This window comes from Penicillium oxalicum, chromosome I (genome assembly GCF_001723175.1).
Source record: "Penicillium oxalicum strain HP7-1 chromosome I, whole genome shotgun sequence".
In the NCBI taxonomy this organism is placed as follows: Eukaryota; Fungi; Ascomycota; class Eurotiomycetes; order Eurotiales; family Aspergillaceae; genus Penicillium; species Penicillium oxalicum.
The window spans coordinates 551,490-570,615 of record NC_064650.1 but is presented as its reverse complement, the minus strand read 5'-3'; the positions used below and the strand labels follow the sequence as shown (position 1 = coordinate 570,615).

Sequence of the window (19,126 nt, the reverse complement as noted above, 5' to 3'; positions counted from 1 at the left end):
AAGCTCCAACCCTGACATTCGGACTCTTCCCATCACCTCATACGAGCACTGCCGGGTCATCGACCTCATCATCTCTTCAAAATGGTATGTCCAAACCACTGCAGCTGTGTTGTGTCTTTATGCGCGATTTCAAGCATTCTCGAGAATGCCGATACTGACTTGGTCGCGTCCGCAATGAATAGGCTCGCAACAGCGAGAAGGCACAGTCCATGCTGTTCCGCTTTCGAGCGCAGCAAGCAGCGGACATGGGAATTATTGACATTGGACGAACACGACGACCCAAGAATATCACGAGTGTTGACGCGATCCCGACCTGCGAGCGCTGGCGTGGCCAGGTCTTGAAAGAAATCTCGCGCAAGGTGTCGCGCATCCAAGAACCGAGTCTCAGCGACTACCAGATTCGCGATCTGAATGACGAGATCAACAAGCTTATGCGAGAAAAATGGGCCTGGGAGATGCAGATTCGCAATCTGGGAGGACCAAACTACATGCGCGGATCAGGCCGGGTCTACGATGATGAAGGACGAGAGATCCCTGGTGGAGGAAAAGGCTACCGATACTTTGGCCGTGCGAGAGAATTGCCTGGTGTGAAAGAAATGTTTGAAGCTGCAGCTCGTCGTGGCAGAGGACCACCAGAGGAGGAAGAAGGTGCGGGGGCTGGTCGTGGCGGAGACATTGCCACAAGAAAGGTCAACGCCAATTACTTCGGTTATGGTCTGGATGAGGAGGATGGCACGCTGTTGGCATACGAAAAGCAAAAAGAAAAAGAGGCCATTGAGGGTTTACGCTCTCAGGGTGATGACGATACTGAGGATGGCTGGGAACCGCTGCCTGGAGACTCTGGAGACGGAGTGGAATGGCGACTTCCATCCTTAGAAGAAGTGCAAGAAGAGCTTGTCAACAGGCGACGTCAACGGCTTCTTCAGAAGATATCCTGAGCTTGATTTTGTGTCGCTAAGTGTGCACGGCTTTTTATGTCATCATTTTCCCCACCTTTGCTTCTTACTTCGGCGTTGCGGGATGGGAACTCTTGTGAAAATATTTGCCTTTCCAGCATTATTCGATGATCTCGCTGATACAGCGTTTTTCCTTTCTTTATTGGATTTGTACCAAACCACCTTCGGTCCTGATTCGCATAGTTGGCTGGGGGAGATTTCCCGCCAGGTACATTTGCTATGTAAGGGTGCTAGAGGTGGCATTCGACTTGTGTTTGCGAGTGGTCCTCTCGACCCTCAACGCCTGAGACATGCTCATTCGAGCCTGTTGTTCGGGATCTTCTCGGCGTCGCTGTTCTGCATCCAAGTCATCGAGGATAAAACGACCGAGATCCCCGGCTCGCCACTTTTGTATGAAGTGCAAGGCGGCGCCATCTATGTTTGGTATCCCTCCCTTGCCCAGTAGACCCGTCTGCTGTGCAAATCTCTCGAGTAAAGGCATGACTTCATTTGTGGGTTCAGACCAACGCTGATACGCCTGCGCATCGTGCAAATTGATCTGATAGAGGAGATAATCAACGAGGGTGACGGGAGAGATCACGGCGTCCTTGACACAACCACACAAAGCCAGCTTGAGCATGTTGTCGGCATCCGGGACATAGGGCATGAAAACACCCGGCGTGTCGAGAACATAGACGTGGGACCCGCTCTCGCGCTCAATGATCTTTACTGGACTGGCAATCTTTCGGGTGATGCCTGGCTGACCACCGGTTTTCAAAGCTTTCGCTTTTCCCACCCCAAAGTTTCGAAGGTGATTAATGAGTGTAGATTTGCCAATGTTCGGCATACCCACCACTAGCACCCGGCACCCAACCAGCTTATCTGGGCCTTCGGCATCATCTCGAAGGTGTCGGATGATGGGTGTGACATCAGCGCGAGAAGATGTGCTGACGAAGAACACTGCGCTTTTCCGATCAAAGCTCCGTACTTTTTTCTCGATCTAACCACCCATTTCTTAGCTTGGAGCTCCATCGGCCACGGTCTATTTGGGGCAAGACTGACCTGTTTTTGTGCAGGTGAATTCGGTACGCTTCCGAGATCTCGTTTTGTATACACAATCAGTCGCCTCTTGTTCTCCAAAGCTTCTTCGAATATGGGATTAATAGAAGTGACAGGGGCCCGATAGTCCCGACATTCCACGACATAGTCTATTGTCGAGAGCATAGTTTTCATCTTGCTCAGACCAGCGCGATGGTGCCCCAAGAAATAAGATCGGGGAATCGCCCCGTAATGAGGAAATACCTGGCGTGGTATGAATTGAGCCATCTTGACAGATGTCATGTCAACATCTCCATGGACTCTCAGCTCTCACGAGGCCAACCGGAGAGGATCGCGTGAAATTGACAGAAAAACTGCCGAGTAAATGACCAGGCGGTCAGTGTGGCGGTCTTTTTATGCTTCCTTAGCGTCTTGGCGCCCACGATGACGCGGGGGGCTTGAGCGTTCGATGTTGGGATCTGGAAGTAGATCTGATCGATGCAGTCCATCGTCGAATGCTTGTCGAAGGTTTCCAAGTTTAATTTGTTGACGATCTTGAGTTCATCTTCTGAACCTATTTTTTTTTCTTTTTCTTTAATCCCTCTCTCTCTTTATGTCCCTCTTTTTTCTCTCATCGGATCTTCTTGTTCGACAACAGAAATAGGCTGAAGAGAAACTCAACTGGCCCAATGTCTCTGATATCTGCCTTCAGGCCTCCATCCACACGTTCTTCGTCAGTCCGCCAGGTCTCCAAACCTCGGCGAAGAAGGAAGACTCGTACTCGTCAAAAGGATGAGGACCATCCAGAAGATCACAATGCGGATCCAGATGCTCACTCAATCATCACTCCGTCCAAGCACACTCCAAGGCCATTCCGCAAATTGCGAGGCTCCGTCGCTACGGGAGGCCCTCTAAGACCTTTTCGGCTGGTGAAGCAAGACCTGATCAATTTGCGCAGGCGATACGTTTCAGATTGGACTATTTTCAACCAGTTGATCTTCGCAAGTGCTGTATATTTTTTTTTCACCAATCTCCTGCCAGGAATCACCTTCGCCAGCGACTTGTACGTGCTCACTGGCAAAAGCTGGGGCACAATCGAGGTCGTCTTCAGTACTGGCCTCTGTGGTATCATTTTCTCGGTGTAAGTGTTTTCGTTTTAAGTTCACTAGACTTGGCGTGCAGGGACTGATCTTTCTCTGACAGATTCTCGATTCAACCTCTCACCATCCTCGGTGTAACCGGTCCGTTCTCTGTATTGGCAGAGAACATCTACTCGTTGTGCATAGATGTATTCCAGGTGAATCGAGTCTCGGCCTCGTGTTTAAATATACTTTATGATTGCATCTCTGACCTAGTAATCGCAGATACCCTTTTTGCCATTCATGGCTTGGTCCTTGATTCATTCGGCATGGATGCACTACGTTTTGGCAATCATCAATGCGCATGACTGGACCATGCGATATGTGACGACTTTCGCGACAGAAATATTCTCGCTATTGAACAGCATCATCTACTTTCACAAGGCGATTCAGGAGCTGGAAAGAGCTCATAACAGTCTCTCGTTCGCTGCGTTCTTGTATGCAGTGATCGGGGCTGTGGGTACCATGCTCCTCGCCATATTTCTCTCAACCGCAGAGAGCTGGCGCCCTTTGTTCCATCGATATTTCCGTCTGTTGCTTACTGAATATGCTGCTGCAATCTCTATCATTGTCTTTATTGGGCTGCCCCATGTCGGGGAACTGGCTGATCTGGACAAGATGACGCTGGCGGTGAGCACGTCATTTAGACCAACATCGCCCGAGCGGGACATTTTCTTCGTTGAGTTCTGGAAGCTGCCCGTCAACTGGATATTTGCAGCAATGCTTCCCGGCCTGATCATCACTATTCTGTTCTTCTTCGACCACGAAGTGAGCTCGATCATTTGTACCATTGATCGCTATGGTACCCGGAAGCCTGGAGGTTTCGCTTGGGATATAGTTCTATTGGGGACAACCACCGCGCTCTGCGGCATCCTTGGAATTCCACCAGCCAATGGTCTCCTCCCACAGGCTCCCTTGCACTCGGAATCTCTTATGCACACGGTCAAAGAAGAAAGAACTGTTGTTGTGGACGGTGAAGAGAAGGTTGAAACTCGAGAAGTACACCAGGTATACGAGCAGCGGTGGTCGTCATTCCTCCATTCAGGCGCTATCCTCCTTTTCATCAGTCCACCATTCATGAAAGTGCTCGGTTTGACTCCGACCAGTGTTCTGGCGGGCCTGTTCCTTTTCATGGGAGAGCAAAGCCTCTCCGTCAAGTAAGTCACTCGGGTGTGAAATTCCTACTGCGTCCCAAACGCAACTAACCATCTACCAAGTCCAATTCTCTATCGAACATTCTATCTTCTGACCCCACCATCTGAGCTTCCGCCATTACCCCGGTCTCTTCATAAGAATCCTGAAGATCACAGCGTGATGGAAAGCCCATCGAAAACCCCGTCCTACCTTCCGATCCATCTCTACACCATCCTGCAGATTGTGATTACTATTGTGATCTTCATTGTCACTCTCACTCGCGCTGCTCCAGCCTTCCCGGTGCTTATCATTGCCCTCGTCCCTTTCCGACTGTTGGTCATGAAGAAGTGGTGGCCTCGAGAGGTCCTGCGGTTTGTCGACGCCTGGGCGTGTCGTGAAGGAACGCCTGAAGATGACGAGGATGCTGAAAAGCTAGCCGCTTCTCCGACACAGGAGCCGTCAGACGGTGCAGTACTACGACAGGCTGAGCTGACGGTCGATGGTTCTACCTACCCTCGGAAGCATACCTCGTCGGTCACTGATTCCCAGGCAGACATTGGATTGCAGCGGACTTGGGCTGCTGCTCAGCACAACGCAGGTCAGGAATGGATCGAATTAGAGGAGCGGGAGATTGCCGATGAGGAATTTGGCCACAACAGGAGGTAGATTCAGCCATCATAGAACAATCATTGGGAGAGCTTGCAATGGGGTTTTTCAATCCATAAATCACCGTTGGGATCTCTGGTTATCTCTTCCCTTTTCATGTTTTGTTATTAGGAGTCAAAATAGAGGAGCAAATGGCACAAATTATCATCAGGGGTATCATTACTGTTGGTCTATCTGGACTCAAGCTGTGGGATCATTCGAAATCTTAACCCTTGCCTTTCCGTCGTACACCCTCCATGGGAGACGCACGTTTCTTGCCGCACTAACTCGCCCTCATGCTCGCCAGCCTTGAACGAATTCATGCAATCGATCAATGACAACGCCAAATATGGCATTGACGCTGTCACCAATGAGCTGCTCAAAGTGCCGGATGGCCTCCTCCTCGGTCATTTCAAGGTGGAAGCGCTCTTTGACCTTCAGCACGGCTTTGTCAGGCTCAACTCTGATGTCAGGAATATTTGCATCCACCATCAAACTAAACAAGTTCAGAATCAGGTTTGCGGACTTTCGTAGAGTCGTGTAGGCGGTATAGCAGTATTGCTTGAACTGTAGGTAATGGGGCGAGGTCGTACCACCCATACCCTCGACCATCTCCTTACACAGTTTCATCATCGGAGCGAACGGTTTAGGATCACGGCCTAGAATGAAACCAAAGTCGGCGTGGAAGAAGTGACCATCTGGAGCTAGGAGCAAGTTTTCCAAATGGCGGTCGCCGACACCCAAAAGGTATGTGATCACGCAATAACCAGCACAGGATTTGATATATGTGTCCATGGTCTCTTTGCGGACACCTAAGGGCTCATTGTCATCGGGGTTGTGCTCCTTCAAGTAGGTCAGGATAGATTTGTACTTGGCAGATGCTGCCGAAAGCGAGGTGGAGGGAATGAACTGAACAGCACCGGCCGTAGAACTGGTTGCGAGGATGCGGTATGGTGTCAATTTGAGGTCGAGATTTTCTTTTTGCAAGAGTCGATCCATGAGTATGATAATTTGAATCACCAGTTGATCCTGTCGAAGATCGTCGCCAACCTTGAACAGAAGCGGATATCGTTTCCCTTCACTTGTTTTAAATGTGATATTTAGCGGAGACAGAGTTGATTTGAACACATTGGCCTCGTCTGGGTAACAACCAACGATTGAAACGTCCGGATCAAGTGGAAGTGGGAGCGGTGGATCGATTTGCAGCAGCTCATTCTTGGGATCACGAAGAGCTTTTTTCAGCTTTTCGATTTTGGCCGGTCGGGTCTCTCTGGAGAAGCGAATGTCTTTTGCGATTTTTGAAAGTACGGTGATCATTTCCCCTTGGCGAAGAAGTATCTTACGGTGCTCAGCATGGACCTTCTCGAGCTCCGCCATGAAATAGTACTCAACACGAGCGAAAAGCCGGCGCTGATTGGACAATGTTCCAGGACTGGGATCGTCACACTCAACCATGAGGTACCAGTGCAAGGAATTCCCGAGTTTGAAATTAGTAGCAGCGCGCGTGACAAGAAAGTTGGCCAGCGATGAGTCATGCGCTGCTTCTTCCGACTCCCTTCCGGAGTTTTCCTCGTACTTCAAGGCTTGCACCAACTGTAAGAGGTACAAAAGCAGCTCGTCATCATCAGCTTTACGCAATCGTGCGACTGCATAGGAACGGACGGCGGGATTGTCAAATGTTGGACCCAGCAGCTCCAGCGCATCGTCGACATCAATCTCCGTCCACTTTGGTAGGATTTCCACGGCCTGTCGGGATTCGCCTTCATCGCGCCAATTAACCGATTTGACGAACTTGGTCAATGCCCTCTTTTCTCGCGTCAAATAGTACCTGAATCTCCATATAAGGTCTTTCTCCTCAGCTGTCAGATCTTGAGTCGGCTCATAGGAGAGAATGACGTTGAGTTCGTCCCGATTTTTGGGATTTGGTTTCAGATCCCGGTCCATAAATCCGGTTCGATGGCTCCGAATCAACCTTCGGTGTTTATCTTCGCAAGGATTTCCTGCTTGCCCTACTTCCGGGTCATAAATTCTGATGACACCCGCACCGTCAGCACCTTCGATGCCAGGACCAAAGCGAACTTCAGGAACAGGCTTCAATGTCGATGATGGATGGTTAGGAGCGTTCTGTGGATACGATGAGACTGGCGGAGGTGCATACTGGTGATCAGCCCAAACAACTGGGTGATCAAAGCGTGGAAAGTCGATATAGAGGACAAAATTCTCATCGTCAAAGTCTTCATCGCCGGAGCTGTCGTCATTGCTGCCTCCAGCGCTGCCCCGACGTTGTCGCGAAGCTTTCAGAGAGATAGCTCTCTTGCGAGCCGCTTCTTCTGCCTGAATTTTGAGTTTTTCAAGCTGGCGAAATACCATTTGGTCCATCCAGTCAATGCGCGTGATTTCACCCATCTCGTGCTTCTTGATCAAAACCTCGATGCGTTCTAATTCCGCCTCGGCCGGAGACTGCTCTAGGTCCTCTGCTGCCCTATTTCTTCGCTTCCGCCGCTTCGGTGCTGGTAGACTAGGGGTCGTTGTTGAAGCGAATCCATCTGCAGCCTTGTGGCGATAGATTTTGCATTTCTGCCGACCCATCCTAAGTTTCCCTTCTGAATCGAATAAGGAGACGGTTGTGCCACCGAATGGAACATCGTGTCCCTGAGGTCTTTCTCCCGCGAGCGGTGACAAGTCCCAGACCGTGATTGCAATTTGAGTGTTGAGCGGAGCATCCTTGAGTGACACTGGCATTTGAAGCCATTCATTCCATACTCGACTGGCTTTGAAAGCCTTATAGGCGGTCTGCAATGGAACGCCAAGAGGCTTCGAGTCCGCCCATAGCTGTGCAGTCACGAAAAGGTCCGAGCAAGGATTCTGAGAAGACCCAAGATACCGTAATTGGGGATTCTGGACAAGACGAGAGAATGGGATTTGCTTCTGTTTGCCCTCTAACGAACCACTTGTAGATTGTAAGCAAAAGGAAACCGGCCCCGAGTTCAATCATCAAAAGACTCACATCTTGATCCATAATGGAAGATCCAACTGAGTAGACAGTGCAAATGTGAAGGCTTCCATTCTTGCCGGCTCATCGCGCTACCTGCATTCTGTCGAAAGTCACATCGGAGCTCGACATCTGGGGTTTTGGGCCAGGCCCCATGCGGGGAGCACTGCTCACTTATCATCACGTGCCTTGAGCTCATCCACTCGAAGGACAAGGGCTATCATGTGACGGCGAAGTCAAGGACGCGCTCACGTGCAAGACGCGAAGTAGACGCGACGGGGAGATCTATCAACTGGAAATTCCCAATCGGTCGGTGGCTAAACTTATGGAAAGTACGGTCTGTCGGGTGGACAGCATTTTCTGTTCGTGTAAAGAAAAAAAATTGCGCACGATCGACACTATTTTCGCCCTTGTCTGACAAACAGTTTGCTACATCATTTCTTTGTTGACGAACCCCGACTTTCGTTTGTACCAAAGGCGCCAAGGATTGATGGCAATCGACAATGGCCCGCATCGCACAATCCCAGCTCGACGAAGTCACTGCTGGAAATTCTAGCTCCTCATTATCTCACGACTCGTCTTCCGATAAAGAAAACCAGCGACGGAGTTCCCGTAAAAGATCTAATGTCCAAATGCCGTCGCGCAGCCAGCAACTAAAGCGTCCCCGCTTGACTGATCGTACACCGAATGGCCAGTCGCAGCCATCAGCGCAACGGAAAGAAAGGCAGTTCTATGATCCAGATCAGCCTGAGGAACAAAGGCGAGAGGTTCGGAAAACTTACCGGAACCTCGTGACCGAGTTGAACGGTGAGAACCCCCAAGAGCCCGAAATGAGGGCGATTTGCTTATCACCTCTGTCTCAGACTCCCGAAGCGAGTACCTACAACCGGGTAACAATGGTATTCTCAAAACCCTCGAAACTGCAAATGGGCTTTTCGCCAAAGTCAAGCAGACCTCCGATGCCACGATCGATTCGCGTCTCCTTGTCAGTGCTGCCGATCTAACGCACAAGAAGACTGCCCAACTTGCACTCGGAGACGCTTCGGCAGGTATCGACGTCGATGAGTTTGTCTCAAAGTGCATCTCATACATGCGCCGCGGACCCGGTGCGAGTAACGGAAGCACGCAACGTCGCCAGCGACCCCCCCAAACGCAGGAAGATCCAAATGACAGCGATGAGGGAGACGCGGGCGATGCGATGAACTGGGACTGGCTTGGTCGCATGGCTTGTTCTCATAACAACTCGCGACCGGCAGTTTCAGGTTTCCTGTTGGGTCCTTTGTCGATCCAGAGGCGCACCCGTCAACTGACGCAGCGAGCTGGGCGTGAACGCTTCGATGCCACTCAGGTGGTTCAACCCCAGGAGCTTGGACAGGAAGATCTGGGTCAGCAGGATGACTCGAATTTGACGTTAATGTGCGAGAGAATCAACGAGCTCCTCAACAGGACCATCGAGGAGGCCGAGGACACTGTCAATCGTATCCTGAACGCAGAGGAGGATGTCACTGAAGAGCGAGTCCAGGAAGTGATGCACGAGTATCACACGTCTTCCACCGGAGGCATCTGTCTTTTTCACTTTTGTATTAATCCCCAGTCGTTTGGCCAGAGCATAGAGAATCTCTTCTATGTCAGTTTTCTGGTCCGAGACGGCCATGCCGGTCTCATCATGTCTGGCTTTGGAACCCCAGCTCTGCGTAAGTGTACCACGATTCCTCAGTTGCTCATGGCTACTGGCTCAATTTTCGCTAACGCGCCAACCCCGTTGTCTCTAGAACATACGGCCCCTTATCCTCCCCATGAGGCTCAGGCTAAAGGAATTCAAAAACACCAGGCAATTTTCAGCCTAGATTTTGAGACCTGGGCTGAAATTGTGCGCGAATTTGGAATCCAAAAAAGCATTATTCCTCACCGAGAGGAGGCCCATGAAGGTAGCCGCCAAACCTGGTACGGGTAGGGGCCTGGTCTCGGAACTGAATGTTGCACTTGTTGGTGGTTTTTATGATTACGATACCCCTGGTTCTGCTGTTTTGTATCTGGTGTGCGTGAGTGACTATGTGTGTGTCTGTGACTACTTGTGCTCGAGTATTGATGGATCATTTGGTTACATTAGTATTATGTAAATAGTCTTGATTTACACCATCTATTTCCGTTCTCATTCTGCCACCTAAAATCGAGCCCTTTTCTCGTTTTTCGGGCTACAACCAACCCCTTATTCCTCGATAATTGAAAACGATTCGTTTTAGCCTACGTTTCAAATCTCAATGGCAAACGAACCATCAGGTACCATGTTGGCTGGAGCTCGCCCAAGTGCTTAGAAATCGAAGAGTCTACCCCTCGTCTCAGATTTTCTCAGGGGTAGCTTTAGCCTTCTATCTGTGGTCAAAGTATCACGTGTATTTTCGAGTTATGCTTTACCTCTCTTTCATAATGGCACATTTATCCTCCAATACAGCATCAGCCTTCTTCATGCTGACATTTAAGAACAAGTCGGGCCTGGCCAGAAGGGGCTGCTTATGCAATTCTGCCGGGTGCACCCGCCTCCAGTCCACCCCATCCAGCAGTCGAGTTGGGCCGAGGCCTGGGGCCTCTCCGTCAGCTGTCAGTCTGCGGCCAATTTAGCGGCCCATTTCATGTCATGACGTCATCCTCGGTGGTTCCGGAGCTTTTTTAGAGTTGCGTCGGTCTCCGTCATGTTGTACAAGGGGACTCTTATCGTGGACTTTAAGAGTGGTCGGTGCTGCCCTCGATGGATCCTGGTTTTTTTTTGTGATTTGCACACACGCAAATAACTTCCTTCGGACTCAAATCACTCGACAAGTTATCAAACAAGGCAACCTCTTTATATTTCTGTCGCGCTGCATCCAGTCTACTGTTTTTCCAAGTCGAGCACCCGTTTGCGCCTGCTTCCCTCTATACACTTACTAGCCAGCATATCAAGATGCCTCAACTCTTTCCTTCCAATCCATCGGAGACGATGGTGATCCGTGACATCACTCCGAACATGGTCACGATGAGTCTTCCATTCGCACGCTTCGGTATCGTTCGTTTTGGTGGCCGTGGAACCCTCGGTAGGCCGCTATCTCAATCCCCCAGTCAGGAAGCAAAAGTATGGTGGGGGTAGTTTCACATGTGACTAACGTCTCAATCGGCACGTGAATACAGTCAAGCTTGCCTCGGGCTCTCTCGCCGTCTTCTCGCCCGTCAATCTCACGCCGGAAGTTCGTTCAAAGATCGACTCCCTCGGCGGAAACGTCAAGTACATCGCTGCCCCAGATCTCGAGCACCACTTACACGTGGGCTCATGGAAGGAGGCTTTCCCGCAAGCATCCATTCTCGCACCGGAGGGTCTTTATGAGAAACGTCAATCCAGCAAGTACAACGATCCTCCCTTCGAACACGTCTTTAGGAAAGACAAGCCGCAGTCCATCTCGGAGGAATTCGATGCCGAGTTTGAATGTGAATATGTGCACGGACATGGATCGCGCGAATTGGTCTTCTTCCATCGTCCGACCCGGACCGTCATCGAGGCCGATCTGTTGTTCAATTTGCCGGCGAAGGAACAGTATTCACGGACCCCCGAGCGCAGCTCGATGAATTTCTGGACCAAGTTGGCATCTTCGGTCATGAACACGGAGGGCTCCGCGATGGGTCAGCGGCGATTTGCATGGTATCTGCTGTCGGCGAAGGATCGGCCCGCCTTCACCGAGTCGATGAAGCGGATCAATACGTGGGACTTTGATCGTCTGATTCCGTGCCATGGCGATGTGATTGAGACGGGTGGAAAGGGTGTATTCCAAAATGTGATGGCATGGTTCTTGCAAGATGGGAAGAAGCGCTCTTGAGCAGAAGAAAGTATTGCTCTTTCTATTTGTCTTTTCGTTTTCTTTTGTCTGTCGACATGGGCTCTTTGGACCTGGCAGTTGCAGTGAAAGGTGTTGCGATGACAGGTAGATTGCAACTTCGAGTTGGAGGGCTGGGTTGACAGGGCTTACAGCTTGGACCTGCTGATCAGAACTGAAATTGCGGGGACACTAGGACAGTGCATCGAGTGTATGCTGTGGGGGCAAATGTGTTGTATGATACCTGGCGGAGTTTTGCCTCGAGTTTTTGATATCTTTTCCCCTTTCATTTTTTTTCTTCACACGCTAATGTCTATTTGATCGTCAAGAGACACCCACAACCAAAGCTCGGGTTTTATTTGTATGATTGATGAAGTCTTGTATTTCTATAGGAAAGTGATTTAGTTGTCCAGCGGAATGTACTTCAGCGATCCAGTGCAAGGTCAGCTCAAAGGTCAGTCGGCCGGCCCCTTCGATTTCTTAATTGCCCTTATTTCTTTGGCCCAGCGTTCCAAACCAAGAAACCAGCACATCATCATTCTGCCATCGGTGTGGCATCGCGTGACCGTATATGCTAGGCACACATTTACGTACCTTCCAAGCCAGATCTCACCTAGGGGCAAGGCTGTGTCGCTCCCTGACTCGTCAAGATTGGCGCTTGTGAGACAGGTGCCATGCAATAGTAAACTATCCAGGGTCTTATTTCCCCTCAAGCAAAATCGGGGGCTCTTATTTTTTGAGGGCCAAGTGCATAAGGCCCCCCAACGTTCGAATTGACCTCTGCCAATGCCAAACGCTGCACTAGTGGCGCCTTGAGAAATGTTGGACAGACCATGTGCTGACTCAAGGTAGTCGATGATGGAGGATCTCATGAAAGAGAAGCTATCAGGTCAGATGCTTCTAGGATGATGGTGAACAAAATACCGCCTAGCATAGTTACATATCTCTTCATTTATTTCTGAAAGACTGGATTCTTGGCCATAACAAAAATGCACTGTGAAGACGCAACGAGGACTGGCACTTGGACCCACGTACACGTCGAGTCTATTTTCCTTTGCCCTGACACGATGCGACGAGACTCAGCTGGCGATAAGTAACGATAATTCTTTTTTCGGATTAGGCCGTCTACTGCTTCTCGAGGCTGACCAAGACAGGGATGGTCTCCATTGGGGCTTCAACCCAGTAAGAAGCTAGCTCCTAGTAGCTCGAGGGTGTTCTGATAGTATCTAGTAGCTAAGCTTACCTATATTCAATACCTGTGTCCTGACTGATACCTATACGTTGATTTGTGCAAGGCCGAAGACGTCCATTCGATCCAGCTGCGTTGGTTGATTGATAAACCTTATATCTTCCCCATCACGATCTTGCTCTGCTCTCACTCTCGTTACATGTCTTACGAACAGCTCTATCAAAGCCCAGGTCAGCTTGCAAAGTTTGGCGGTTTCAGCATCTCATTCCTTAACGCTGATCCATCACCATGACTCCGATTTTTTCCCGTTCCTTTTCAGTCCCGCTGCGTATCTCAGAGATTGCCTTTGCGGCGGTATGGATTCTAACCTCTTACTATTCTTTTAATTCGGGGCCCGTCTTTTGTGGCTGCTTCCACTTGCTGAAACCTTGATTATGTGGCCACGTAAGTGCACTGAGAGTCTGCATAAAACCTAGACATAAAGACTTGTCCGCTCCTCATACGAACACAGTTGGCTTATATACATCATCTGGTGGAGTTCTTAGTCTGTTTCGCCTGGGTTGCCGCCTTTGGTCTCTTGGTCGCTGCGATCCGTGACCACGGATGCATCGGTATTCAGTCCTGACCCTCCCAAGAAGACTCGGACTGTGAGCTATGTAAGGCTATTGAGGCCTTTTGCTTCTTGTCTGCGATCGCCTGGTTCATCACTGCTCTGGTGGTACGTACTACGCAGTACCTGTGCCATCTACTGCCTCTTCAGCCGTTTGCACCTCAGTTGGAATTTGACAGACTGATCGGGTATGTCTGCCTCTTTGGTTTTTTTTTAGTGCTTCTGCTGCATTTACTGTACTCCCAAAGGCTGTGCTCGAACGTAAGTGGTTTATTTGAAATCATCCCCCCCCCCCCCCCCCCCCCCCCCCAGCCCACAGATACCCGGCTCTCGATCTGACTCGATTCTTCAGCGCCCGGCCTCGTCAGGGTGGCTGACAGTATCTGTCTACTAGATACATGCTGCCTCGGCGCATGTCCACCAAGAGACCACAAAGCAAGAGTTCGGTTCGCCCGAGGCTGGGCGGGATGTCCATCGTACTCAGTTTGCGAAAATGGCTCTTTCGTGACACGATCTCATTTATTCATCCCAGCACTCAGGTCTTGTGGTGGCAATCAACAAGACAGTATACCCTCCGTGACTTATCCCGGTCGCAGTGGGCAGTAACGGTCGGAATATGAGATCTATCATGAGTCATGAGATTTACATCGATACCCTCAACTTTCTTTTCATGCAAATCTGGCTTCCTCGTGCGTTGAATGTTACCGTTTGAATGATTGGAAGGGAGGATGTTTGGACTTCTCAATCGGGGCGGGGTCTCCTCGCCTGGCGATGAGTTTCATTCATGAATTGACCGATGCTTCACGGGCTTTCCAAAGTTAGTCAACCCTATAGATGATCAAAGTACTATACCAGTGTAGTATCAATGCTCTGTGTTCCTGATCCGACAGACTTTCAGGCTCAACCACGGTACCCACTGCTACCTAGGACTCAAGATTTGAACTAACATAATCGGAACTTGTGTCCGGGACGAGATGCTTGTTACTTTTTTTTCTTTTCGACTTTTGCTTTCCAATGTGCAGATGGTCATCTTCTTTCGAAAGTGGCTCGGTTCACTCATTCTACTTGTACTGTACAAATACCATCATTCCTTCCACGTTTATTGGCAAGACATACTGTACATGTGGAGACAAGAGATGATCCATCCAGACTGGAAAGAGTCCCAGCGGGTGGAACGGGGCACCATTTTGGGTCGGGGGCCATTCCTTAACTGCTTGGCAAAATGGAGACTCGGTCTGCGCTCAGTGCGCTGTCTCACTCGGTCGTGGTGGAATTCTGGGGCAAAAAAAAAAAGGAAAAATGAGAAAAGGGATTAAAAAAACAACGACTTCTTGACATTGTGACCACACTTGAACCCGTGCCACCATGCAAATATGACTTCACCAGATCAGGTGAAGGAGGAAAAGTATGTGGACAGTCCGTCTTCATCCGATCAAGCTGCTGGCCTGAGCCCGACCGACTCCCTGGACCTGGAGAATCGGCCTGCGCTCCCCTACAAGGACGAAGAGGAAGGTCCTACTAACACCTCCGCTGCTGCCAAACATGGCCGCGACGTCAAGGCTCACGCCCACGGTCGTGCCATCCCCAGGGCCAGCGACGAGTATGGCGATCTAGAGCTGGGAAGTATCCCGCTCCTCCCGGCGGGGACTTCTATAGATGCGCACCTGCATCTGGATATTTCGGACTCCGACTCGGATCTGGATGACTACCTGGAAGAGCAGCGGCCAGGGAGTAGCCGACGCCGGTGGGATCCGCCGCTGTCGTGCACGATGAATGGCTTCGTGGCTTGGCTTCGCGGCCCAGTTCCGCCTCATGTGTATCGCGTCCGGCCGTGGTTTCCAAAATGGCAGACGGCGCCCGCGCGGTTCGTGGACCGCTGGGCTCACACGCGGAATATGAAGATCGCATTGCTCGCCGGAGGTCTGGTCGTTTGGATTCTGGTGTTCTTCTTGTCTCTAAAGGCAGCTGTCGCGGGCCAGGCGATTCCAGGCTATGGTCGCCCGGTGAAGTTGTCGTGTCACCATCGTTTGTGGTATGTTTTCAGACTCTTTACTTGAAGCAAGGAGAAGGAGAAGATGTTCAGTGAGGGGGGGCGTGAACAAGATGGAAGTTCTAGTTCGGGGATTCTATGGGGCAAAAGGCTGACCAGTCCACTGCAGGTCCAATGCCACGGATTGTGGTTTGAATGGAGATCTCTGCCGTCCATTTGACGAGCAGTCTTTCGCCTTCAGCTGTCCGGCAGGATGCTCGAATGCCATACTCTTAGAGCCCTACAATATTGGCAATCGATCATACAACTACCGTCCCCTCGTGATTGGGGGCAAGCCATTCCGCTTGGATGGCCGCAACAGTGGGCTCTATCGTGGCGACTCTTCCATTTGTGCCTCGGCACTACACGCTGGTCTCATCAGCGACGCAAAGGGTGGATGTGGGATCCTTCACCGTCGCGGAGAACGAGACAATTTTGAGAATTACACCAAAAATGGCATCGAGAGTATCCCGTTCCAGCCTTCGTTCCCCATGTCGTTTGTATTGACGCGACAAATCACTCCCTCGCCTGGTTCGAGCGAGGGAGGAAAACTGGTGGAATGTGTGGATGTGCGCTGGTCACTCTTTGCTTTCACCGTCATCATGACGGTCATCTTCTCCGTGACTATCACCTCGGCGCCGGTCTTTTACAGCGTCATCTTCTTCGTCGTCTGGTTCCAGGTCGCCATGGCATCTGATCCCCCGGGCTCGGATAGTTTCTATGGCCTGCTGCAGGTAGGCTTGGGCCGGTTTCTTCCCGGTGCCTTTGTCGGGTTCGTGCTGTACTATTTCTGCATTCGAAAGACTCTCGATGGTCTCGAAGCACATGTGGATAAAACTGTCCTCTGGCTCGGAGCCTGCTGGGTGGGCGCATTGAACAGCGACACTTTTGACCGGATACCTATCTCGCGTCTGACTCCCCATGACCTCCAACAGCAACCAGGGGCGATCACGGCGCTGATCATCATCATCGGTGTTCTCATTGTCACATTCTTTATCCAGGCGCATAGTTTCCGTCGCGAAGGTCGTCTGCTGTCCATGCTGAGATTCTACGGCATCTTGGTTCTCGGCATCATTCTGCTCCTGCTGGTCCCGCGGATGAATCTTCGTCTGCACCACTACATTCTTGCGCTTCTCCTCATCCCCGGAACCGCACTCCAGACCCGCCCTAGCCTGTTGTTCCAGGGCTTATTACTCGGCCTGTTCATCAACGGCATCGCTCGCTGGGGCTTCGACTCGATCCTCCAGACGCCCGCGTCACTCCTGGGCGATGGGCGTCTAGGCACCAAACCTCCCCCAGTGGTCCCGCCACACCTCAACGACAGAAACCATCTCACGTTTTCCTTTACTGATCTTCCTTCACATGTGGATGGGATCAGCGTCATTGTGAACGATGTCCTCCGATACCAAGGCATGAAGGTGAAAGATAATGATTCTGTCCCGGACTTTACGTGGTCGCGCCAACGACGGAATCAGCCCGAATATTTCCAGCTCGGGTATGTCCACTCAAATGCCTTGGGGGGTCAGTGGTACGAGGATTTCTCAGTGCCGTCCACTTGGGCCGCCAGCGGCGACTTTTTCTACCCAGCATAGGAAGTCGAAGAGGGTTACATTCTTTTTAATAAAGAGAGATTATGGGTGTCCTTGGAATGATCTTGTCAATAGTCTGCGTCTTGCATGGCAAGCCAACGAAGAAGTTGGATTTTCTGCTCTGCCTATTCTTATCCCTATCCACATTGCAATAAAATTACCCCTCACTTCGGGGGGGTGTATTGACAATTAAAAGGTATAGACTATAGGCTACAGGCTATGCAATCGAAATTCCGTCGTAGATCAAAGGAAGAGCGCGGAAAGAAATGCAAGAGTGTTCGAAACAAAGACAATACAGTACAAATGCAATGCACCAAGCACCAGTGATGTGCGACCCATAAAGTGTCGGATAATATCAGGCCAATTCTCTCGGCTCCTTTTACGCCTTCTCGTGCTTCTCTTTGCTCTCTTTCGTTGCGGTATAATCGTTCTTGCAGTTCACTTGTACCAACGTCTGCTTTCCGCCGTCCTCGATGACCAAGGCGGTCAATTGACCGCCCTTGACGCAGCCAGAGTCGAGGCCTTTGCTGTAGGTGCGCACTTTCAGACCCGTTTTGGCATCATGGCCGTAAATCACAGTCATGGTCTGCGATCGGGGATCCTTGTGCGTGGACTTGAGGCTCGAGTAGAGCATCGATTGGTGCTTTTCAAACATCTTTAATAGCAGAGAAAAGAGAGAAGAAGAGAAAAAAAAATAAGTAAGCAAAGTTGCGTCTAATCGCCCAGTTAACACCGGGAGGGTCTCCAAGCTTACCTTTGCCCAAGCAATTCCCTTGTTAGACGGGCTGGGGAAGTGCGTGTCCAGGTCAATTGTTCGCATGGTCATCGCCGTGGAGGGATCTTGTTTCTCCAGCTCCACGCCAGGAACCAGCCCGGCGTGAACCACCACCACCTGACCCATGTCGGGAATCTGGCCGACATTCAGGATGACCGGGCAGGCATCGAGCCATTTGACTTGGTCGGCGCTTAAAGAACGAGCCAATTCGAGCTCCTTGGTTTCTTTGTCGGAGGGTTCATGCGACTTGAGAGTTTTATCGTTCGCTGGACTCGTCTCCTGGGCCTCAATTTCATGGCGAAGGAGCAAGATGCGATCCTCGTGATTGCCCCGGACGCAGGAGGCTCCAAGATCTCGAGCCAGATCCACTACCCCGGTACTGTCGGGGCCCTTGTTGATGAGGTCGCCCGTCAGGATGAGATGGTCCCCGTCAGCCGTGGAGAATTCAATTTTGTCCAGCAAGTGGACGACTGTTGTGTCAAAGAGATCTATCAGTTCACAACGGTTTTGGAAATACGGGGCAGGGAGTCCTCGGGTGCAAACCCACACACATACGTTCTTTCTTGCATCCATGCACATCTCCGACCACAACCAAGCGCCTCTCACTTCTCAAGCCTTTGCTGTGTCCTTTGGGCTGCGGTCCAGGCAGCAATGATGAGTCCAGTGTCCGGATGTGTGTCAGACCATCGAATCGCGGAAGCGCATTACTCCCGAACCATCCCCCGACTGCTGCTTGCGTTGCCGGGTCTAGCGCGTGAATCAGCGAGTTGCGTTCCGTCAGGCGAGGATGTAACACCATCGACCATCCCACCCAGCTGAGAAGGACCAATCCGAGATAGACGAGAAGGTAGCGGCGAAAGCGTGGTGCCGAGGCGATGGATAGTGCTATTTGGGCGTAGCTGGATTTCTTCAGGGCGTCGGGCGAGTATGAGAGGGGATAGTAGCTGCTGCTGCTGCTGCCGCTGCCAGATGACCAGCCATTGCGAATCGTTCTTAGCAGGCGTGCGACGTGGGACGGGGCGCGTTGCTCGTGAGATGTGCGACTGTATGGGTCACGGAGTTCATGATCGCGTTCGTAGGAAGCCATGATGAGATAAGGGTGGATTCTATATGATGCTTTCGGGGGTGAAAATCATAAAGCACGTCAATTTGTATGGCGGTGGTATATCACATCGGAAAACAAAAAAGAAAACAACATTCAAGGTATGATCC

At 50.9% G+C, this 19,126-nt stretch overlaps 9 protein-coding genes across 9 annotated transcripts; 6 read left to right on the top strand and 3 right to left on the bottom strand.

The window, feature by feature from the left end:
- Positions 1 to 81: 81 nt before the first annotated feature.
- On the top strand, positions 82 to 938 carry POX_a00196 (Pre-mRNA-splicing factor isy1; the record flags this gene model as incomplete). The annotated part of the gene is made up of 2 exons (XM_050109144.1): positions 82 to 84; positions 183 to 938. The coding sequence occupies 2 exons, from the start codon at positions 82 to 84 to the stop codon at positions 936 to 938; spliced, it is 759 nt and encodes a 252-aa protein (XP_049972912.1).
- Positions 939 to 1,173: 235 nt separating this feature from the next.
- On the bottom strand, positions 1,174 to 2,261 carry POX_a00195 (uncharacterized protein; the record flags this gene model as incomplete). The annotated part of the gene is made up of 2 exons (XM_050109143.1): positions 1,174 to 1,935; positions 1,998 to 2,261. The coding sequence occupies 2 exons, from the start codon at positions 2,259 to 2,261 to the stop codon at positions 1,174 to 1,176; spliced, it is 1,026 nt and encodes a 341-aa protein (XP_049972911.1).
- A 401-nt stretch (positions 2,262 to 2,662) lies between these two features.
- Positions 2,663 to 4,912, top strand: POX_a00194 (uncharacterized protein; the record flags this gene model as incomplete). Its single annotated transcript, XM_050109142.1, has 4 exons — positions 2,663 to 3,114; positions 3,177 to 3,270; positions 3,338 to 4,269; positions 4,330 to 4,912. 4 exons carry the CDS (start codon positions 2,663 to 2,665, stop codon positions 4,910 to 4,912), a joined length of 2,061 nt encoding a protein of 686 aa, XP_049972910.1.
- Positions 4,913 to 5,185: 273 nt separating this feature from the next.
- On the bottom strand, positions 5,186 to 7,957 carry POX_a00193 (Phosphatidylinositol 3-kinase; the record flags this gene model as incomplete). Its single annotated transcript, XM_050109141.1, has 2 exons — positions 5,186 to 7,841; positions 7,899 to 7,957. 2 exons carry the CDS (start codon positions 7,955 to 7,957, stop codon positions 5,186 to 5,188), a joined length of 2,715 nt encoding a protein of 904 aa, XP_049972909.1.
- A 429-nt stretch (positions 7,958 to 8,386) lies between these two features.
- On the top strand, positions 8,387 to 9,837 carry POX_a00192 (uncharacterized protein; the record flags this gene model as incomplete). The annotated part of the gene is made up of 2 exons (XM_050109140.1): positions 8,387 to 8,690; positions 8,747 to 9,837. 2 exons carry the CDS (start codon positions 8,387 to 8,389, stop codon positions 9,835 to 9,837), a joined length of 1,395 nt encoding a protein of 464 aa, XP_049972908.1.
- A 984-nt stretch (positions 9,838 to 10,821) lies between these two features.
- Positions 10,822 to 11,725, top strand: POX_a00191 (uncharacterized protein; the record flags this gene model as incomplete). Its single annotated transcript, XM_050109139.1, has 2 exons — positions 10,822 to 10,951; positions 11,046 to 11,725. The coding sequence occupies 2 exons, from the start codon at positions 10,822 to 10,824 to the stop codon at positions 11,723 to 11,725; spliced, it is 810 nt and encodes a 269-aa protein (XP_049972907.1).
- Positions 11,726 to 13,199: 1,474 nt separating this feature from the next.
- On the top strand, positions 13,200 to 14,029 carry POX_a00190 (uncharacterized protein; the record flags this gene model as incomplete). The annotated part of the gene is made up of 2 exons (XM_050109138.1): positions 13,200 to 13,265; positions 13,916 to 14,029. 2 exons carry the CDS (start codon positions 13,200 to 13,202, stop codon positions 14,027 to 14,029), a joined length of 180 nt encoding a protein of 59 aa, XP_049972906.1.
- An 865-nt stretch (positions 14,030 to 14,894) lies between these two features.
- Positions 14,895 to 17,142, top strand: POX_a00189 (uncharacterized protein; the record flags this gene model as incomplete). The annotated part of the gene is made up of 2 exons (XM_050109137.1): positions 14,895 to 15,553; positions 15,681 to 17,142. 2 exons carry the CDS (start codon positions 14,895 to 14,897, stop codon positions 17,140 to 17,142), a joined length of 2,121 nt encoding a protein of 706 aa, XP_049972905.1.
- Positions 17,143 to 17,518: 376 nt separating this feature from the next.
- On the bottom strand, positions 17,519 to 19,001 carry POX_a00188 (uncharacterized protein; the record flags this gene model as incomplete). Its single annotated transcript, XM_050109136.1, has 3 exons — positions 17,519 to 17,794; positions 17,894 to 18,402; positions 18,470 to 19,001. The coding sequence occupies 3 exons, from the start codon at positions 18,999 to 19,001 to the stop codon at positions 17,519 to 17,521; spliced, it is 1,317 nt and encodes a 438-aa protein (XP_049972904.1).
- Positions 19,002 to 19,126: the final 125 nt, after the last annotated feature.